The 7,245-nt window shown below is 39.5% G+C and overlaps 1 protein-coding gene across 1 annotated transcript; it reads left to right on the forward strand.

Annotated features, from left to right (window-relative positions):
* Positions 1-1,920: 1,920 nt before the first annotated feature.
* Positions 1,921-5,699, forward strand: LOC104598110 (cyclic dof factor 2-like). The gene is made up of 2 exons (XM_010260022.3): positions 1,921-2,433; positions 3,936-5,699. The coding sequence occupies exons 1-2, from the start codon at positions 2,218-2,220 to the stop codon at positions 5,244-5,246; spliced, it is 1,527 nt and encodes a 508-aa protein (XP_010258324.1). The 5' UTR covers positions 1,921-2,217; the 3' UTR covers positions 5,247-5,699.
* The last annotated feature ends 1,546 nt before the right edge of the window (positions 5,700-7,245 follow it).

The following is a 7,245-nucleotide window of genomic DNA, read 5'->3' on the forward strand; positions in this document are numbered from 1 at the left end:
TACAAGGTTTTGTAATACAAAATACAAGGCTTTGCGCTTTACATATTTATATTTGTACTCCTTCCAATATAAGGTTTTATACTCTATATATTTATATTTGTACTCCTTTCAAATTGAGCGTTAGGATCCATTTGGAAGGAGTACAAATACAAATATGTAGAACACAAAACCTTATATTTTATATTATTCTGTACATATTTGTATTTGTACTCCTTCCAAGCTTAGTTTGGAAAGGAGTACAAATGTAAATATGTAGAGTGTAAAACTTTATAATTTGTATTGTACATATTTTCATTTGTACTTTTTCCAAACTGAGCATTAAGTTTAATTTGGAAGGAGTACAAATACAAATATGTATAGTTCAAATCATGGTTTTTAAAACCGAATTGGTGATCGAACCGATCAGGGATCCGATTATCAGTTCGAACGCTCCAACTATTCGACCCAAACGGTCCCGGTTTTTCTAGTCCTACCATCCAGTCCGGTCCAATTTTAAAAACCATGGTTTAAATACATACAAAATATAAGGTTTTGCACTCTACATATTTGAATTTATATTCCTTCGAAACTGAGACGTATGGCTTTATCAACATTTATACCTAGCTTAAGGTGCATTTTTCAATAATATAAAAAAAAAATCCATCCATTCGTTGCTATTTGACCTCACTAGGCCCTACTATTGTATGTTGAAATCATACCACTGGAACCACACCACAATGTCTCAAGGCATTCTACACCGTGGTGTAGATCATTCGAATGCTATGTCAAGTAAAATTTTGAATAAAATATTTTAGTAATTTAGCAAAAAAATTTACAAAAATAATTGTATCTAATATAGTGTGGATTGGCACACAATTTAAGGAAGAATTAGAAATTGCAACAAAGCCCATGCTATAAATGTGGATTGAACTTAGAGTTGTTTGGCAAGTCTTTTGGGCTTTCAAAGATTGTAAGAGCAATTTTTTTTTCTTATTTGACAATGAAAAATAGGAAAGAGAAAGACTTATGCCCTAAAAAACTTATTGAAGCCCAAAATGGAAAAAAAAACGTTGCCTTTTTTTCAGTACCCAAAATCTTTTATTTCATAGCCGTGTGGGCCATGATAGACAAAAATGCTTACCAAACAATCTAGGACCCCAAAACCTTATTACATCTTTGGACCATTAAGGCTCTTCGAATATCTTTTTAAAAATTCTAGCTGTTTTCAGAGGAAAAATCTGATCGAAAGAGGTCTCATGTAGAGAGACCTTAGCCATAGTAATCAAAATGCTACAGTACCCAATAACCCCTTGGGCTGTATTTGGTTGCAGTGCAAATTTATTTGCATTAATACAAATAAATGGGAGTTCAAATGTAAAAGTAAAGCAAGTTCCTGTTTAATTTTGTTTTGGATTTTACTTTATTCTGCTTTATATCTTAATTTACTTTCATTTTTACTGCAATCAAACAAAATAAGTTGAAAGAATTTACATACAAATCATTTGCACTGTCATGGCTTTGCATCAGTTCAAACTTATTTGCATTGTAACAAAACACAGCCTTAATAAATGCTGCTAAAATAAGTATCCATATTTTCTTTTTAATTTTTTTTTTGCTACTATCATTTTACTTTTTTTAAGACGACCAATTTGCAATTTCTTCCACAAGAAAAACAGATTATACCAATTGACAAAATTAAAGAGAAAAAGAGAAGCCCATCAGAAGAAAATTAATAAAATAGCAAAAAAAGCAAATATCCCTTTTTCTGTTTTCTTTTTTTTGGTGGGAGAAAAAATATTGGTACAACAAATCGGCGATTGTGCAAATAGAGAGAGCCGAGGAATTGAGGTGGGGAGGAGGATGCTGAGTAGGATAGAGAAGGGGTTGCATCCACTTTCCTTTACAGAGAGAGATGGGAATCATGTAAGAAGATCTCAAGGCCACAAGAACTTGTGGCTGAGAATTGTCCCCTTGCTTACGTGGCACACACAGCTTGTTAAACGGACCAAAATCAACAAGACCAACGACGACGACGACAACCTCGAACTCGACGCCGAAACCAAAACGACGACGACGACCACTACGCCTACAGCCCCTTCCCCTAGACAACACTACGGAGCGGCGCACATGAATCAACACTCAGGTAGTTAGCTTTGTAAGCCATAGAGCGAGCCTTTCGGATTTGATTATTTTTATTCCTCGATTTCCTACATCTGTCCACGTTTTTCTTCAACCAAAATGTTGGAACCAAAAGATCCGGCGATTAAGCTCTTTGGGAAGACGATTCCCCTTATGTCAAACGACGAGATGTCCGCAGTCTCCACCGATTCTGACGCTCCTACAGCTGCTAATGAAGAAAAGCTCCATAAAGATCGTCCTTCTGCGACTACTGTTCAGGAGCAAGATAATAAATCAAAGAAAGCAGGGGGACAAGAACAAGATGAAGAAGAGAAGGTACGTAAAAAACTAAATGGGTCGATCTTATTTTCTTCTAGGTCTTCTTTTTTTTTGGGGGGGGGGGGGGAGGGGGGAGGGGGGATTTCGTGGTTTATTATCTTGGCTGTGTTTTCTCTGTTTTTGAAATTCTGGCTTTGGTTGGATTCTGGGTTCGTTTTGTTACTGAGGTTTGATTTAGCCCTCGCTACTGCTCGCTTTTAGGATTCCATTTCTTGTTGACACAATCGATTTTCTAGTAATTTTTGGGTGAAAAAAAAATGAAGGCTTATTTTGATCAGTAAATGAATCAATCAACAACTCGTATTTCATTAAAAATTTAGATAACTTAGGTCTACTTTTGAGAATTAAAACAGCTTTAACAGGAAATATTTGGTTTTGATGATGTCTTCATTTGGATCTTCTTGTTTAATTAACATTTACCTGCTTAGAGTTAGAGGGTCTGCTCAAAATCCTAAGGTATTCTTATTTTCAGGTAAGCTAATGCCCTATTACAGTTCCAGTCTGCTTGATTTTCGCTCCCCCAGCAAGCTCCTTTTTTGAGTTCTACCAACTGTCAGTTCAATTACTGTTTTGTCTCGGAGAACCATTTCTGTGCTGAACCAGTTCCTAGATAGACCTATGACAATTTGTGGTTTATATTTTCCAGGAAATCCGCATTTGATAATCACAAACTGTGGTTTGTGCTTCAGTTCTCTCTTCCATAATAGCTTCCTCTTGACATGTGCTTTAATATAATTGGAGTTTTTTTTTTTCTTGTGGAGAAGTCCGGTTTGTTTTTTCGATAGTATCTCCGGACAATTTTTTGTTTTGGTTTTTTTTTTTTAATTTTTGTCTAAACGTCTCCCGCCCTTTTCAGTGAGTCTCTGAACAGACAAATCTTTGCCTTTAACAACTACTAGACAATTTTCCTTCCACTTCTAACTCTTTCCTTCTTCCGAGCTAAACTTTCTTTCCATTTTTATTTTCTGTGAACGATGTATTATTTGAATTTACTTAATTTTCTTTGTCCTCCGGGTACAGAGATAAACATATCCTATAAATTCCCGAGCGTGATTTTCACAGACCTTTCCTTTTCTTATTCCCCAACTTCAACTTTATACTGTTTGGGAATTATTGTACCAAACCTTTGGTTTTCTCTGTAATTGCTACTGAAAAGCTGATACCAGGTACCAAGCCGTAGAAAAGTAGATGCACTACTTGTGATCTTTTAAAAGTTCTCAATTATGTTTCCACTAAATTTGATAGAAGTTTTTCGTCTTCATCCCTTGTATACGTAATATCAAAGAATTATGCATCAAATCCAGCATCCATCTTAACCCTCTCGACTCCCCGTCCCCAAGTTGTGCATCAAAGCGGGTTTTTATCAACATTTCCTGCGTTTTTCCCTTTGCTACCCGAATTATGCTTGTCATATTCACGTTTTATTTGAAATTTAGCTTTTTTTTTTTTGCACGGTTGATTCTTTTTTCTTACCGAAGATATTGGGTCCTGAATTTCAGGATCAATCGGGAGGAAAACCCGCCAAGACTGAAGGGGAGGATGGTAATGGTTTACCACCTGCAAGTGTGAAAGAGGTGACAGATCATGATACTTCCCTAGTGATAAATGAAAACCCCAAAACTCCCTCGGTTGACAAAGAAACTGCAACACCAAAAGCTAGCAAGACTGAAGAAGAACAGAGCGAGACAAGTATCCCACAAGAGAAGACCCTGAAGAAGCCTGACAAGATACTTCCATGTCCTCGCTGTAATAGTATGGATACCAAGTTCTGTTACTATAACAATTATAATGTCAACCAACCTCGGCATTTCTGTAAGAATTGTCAGAGATACTGGACGGCCGGTGGAACCATGAGAAATGTGCCTGTAGGAGCTGGCCGTCGCAAGAACAAGAACTCTGCCTCACACTACCGGCATATTACTACCTCCGAAGCCCTGCAAACCAGTCGAGCTGATGCCCCAGATGGAGTTCACCACCCAACGCCCAATGGCACCGTTCTCACCTTTGGCTCTGATGCGCCTCTATGTGAATCCATGGCTTCGGTTCTGAACCTCGCAGAGAAGACAATGCGGAATTGCACCACTAGGAACGGGTTTCATAGACCAGAAGAGCAGAGGATTCCAGTTTCCTCTGGAGCAGAAAATGGGGATGATCGCTCAAGTGGATCTTCTATCACTGCATCGAATCATACAGAAGAAGGAAATAGAGTGAGTTTACAAGAGCCAGTGATGCGGAATTGTCATGGGTTTCCTCCTCAAATACCATACTTTCCAGGGACTCCTTGGCCTTATCCATGGAACTCAGCTCAGTGGAGCTCTGCTGTACCCCCACCTGCCTTCTGTCCTTCAAGCTTTCCAATATCCTTCTATCCTGCAGCGACTTATTGGGGTTGTACTGTCCCAGGAACCTGGAACATCCCCTGGATATCCCAACCCCCATCTTCTCCCAGTCCTGGTGGCCCAGGCTCCAGTCCTAATTCTCCATTAGGAAAACATTCAAGAGATGGAAAAGTGCTAAAACCAAGCAATTCAGAGAAAGAAGATCAACTAAAACAGAACAGTTCAGAGAAATGCCTATGGATTCCAAAGACTTTGAGGATTGATGATCCAAGTGAGGCTGCAAGGAGCTCCATATGGGCAACACTGGGAATTAAGAACGACAAGCCCGATTCAAAAACTGCAGGCGGGCTCCTTAAGGTCTTTCAACCAAAGGGTGATGATGAAAAGAATCATATGGCCGAGACTTCTCAGGTATTGCAAGCCAATCCTGCAGCTTTGTCTCGGTCATTGAATTTCCAGGAGAGATCGTAGTAGGAAAGCCAAAGAACTGTTGTATAAATGTTTCACCTGAGGAGATGGGAAATGGAGGATCCAACTGGTTGAGATTTGAGACGAACTTCCACCAAACATTTGTGTGTGACATGGGCCATGTTGAAGCACAAAGCTCTCTGTGGAAATTAGCAAGTAAAGGCTATTTACTTGAAAGAGGAATACCAGAGAAGGACCCATCTCTATTTTCCTCTGAAGAGGGAAGAGCCATCCTAGAGTAATTCAATAGTCAACTAATTAAAGCTGTGTTTTTTTTTTTTCCTTATTGAAGAGAGGTCCTTTTGTTTCCCCAGAGGGTTTGCTGAGTTTATATATAATGTATATACCTATGTCTAAAATAGTGAGAAAGAGGTGAATGAAGGAGTAAGAGACTGTTAGATGTAACAAAAATAAATAAATCTTTGAATCCAAGTGCGGAGAAGTTTTTCTTATTGATTTCTTCGAGTATTCTGTACTAGCTTACATTAAGTGGCATTATCATAAATTTTGCTTTGAGAGAAGTGATGTTTGCATTCTTAGACCAATATTCCCTTGCAGGGTGGCCCTGGTTAATGGCCACTAGGATTCCTTATAGGTGCATACACGCTCACGGGGACAGTGCATAGACCAACACTGCGCCACGCACATTGAAGGGAGGCTTGGCACATGGGGATCTGGCCCAAGCATGACCATTCACCACTCCAGCCCCGTGTCTAAGTTAATTGAGTTACTCCGTTGCCCATAGAGCACGGGTGTGCTTCGGCCCAGTGGTTGCCTTCACATCATTGGCACACAAGTGCCTACATCATCGGTGCAACATGCGCCTCTCATCATGGCAATCTCTCTTTGGCACGTAAAAGGTGTTTCCCATGGACCAATCAGAACCAACACAGAGCCCCTGCCATGAACTACAAGATCATGATCCAGTGCCACTGACTTTGATGGAGTCGTTCATCAGAGACCCTTACACACACATCATGTTTATCATGGATGCCACACGGGTTTCTTCAGCTGCACATCTACCCCAATAACAAGATAGAGGAAAAGGATAATAGGGGAGGACGTAGGCTGCCTTGCCCGAGACTGAGAAGCAGAGAATTTAACTCTTTCTTGAGTCTTGAATTTAACTCGTTTATAGGACGGTTTAGAGATCTCTGTAGTACGTACTCCATGACCATGTGAGCTAATTGGACAAAGGCTTTTAAAGACCTTCTTCAGTCTTTAATTAACTGATGGAGTTTCCACTCCGATTACAGGTGAAGTAGCAAAACAGCCATATACGTCAACATGACTGATGCAAAAATCCATCAAAATGTGATTGATAAGCTTGATTTTCCATACCTGAGGTCCTTGGCTCAAAATCCCGAAAGGAGAGGTAGATAATGAGATGAGACGACAAAAGCAAGTGAAAGATATATCTCACTGTTTCTTTGGTTCACTTGTCTGGTTGCTTGCAGAAGATACGAGAATTGAATTATATAGGTTTGGGATGCGGCCAAAACAGTAGAAGTCATTCCTTACAGCTAGCCGGGCTGGATGGAACACCGTTGTGATTTGTGGGCAAGACAAAGAAAAGGGGAAGGGGGAGTTCAGGTTGGAAATAAAAGTGAATGAGCATATCCAAAGGGAAAAACAAAAGTTCCGGTAGGCCCTCACTTGTGCAGATAAACATGAATTTCTGTCACAAAAGACCAAGCATCTTTCCTTTTCAATTGCACAGAATCCATACAATTGGTACCAAAAGGTGGAAAGCTGATGAAAATGTCTTTTTCAACGCCCCCCCCCCCCCCCATATTCCTTTTTATTCATTTTCTTTTCTTCTTTTCTCTTTCCAGGATGGGATGAAAGATATGAAGAATAATTTTTTCTTTGGTGCTCACCGGTAAACTAATAATTAAATACATAATGACCAGTGTTGATTATTGATAAGGGTAGATTTGGCCCTCCAATGACAACGTGACACGTGGCATCTTGGAACAATTAGGTGACACCCGGAACCACT

This window comes from Nelumbo nucifera, chromosome 4 (assembly GCF_055504915.1).
Source record: "Nelumbo nucifera cultivar China Antique chromosome 4, China Antique-T2T, whole genome shotgun sequence".
Taxonomy (NCBI): Eukaryota; Viridiplantae; Streptophyta; class Magnoliopsida; order Proteales; family Nelumbonaceae; genus Nelumbo; species Nelumbo nucifera.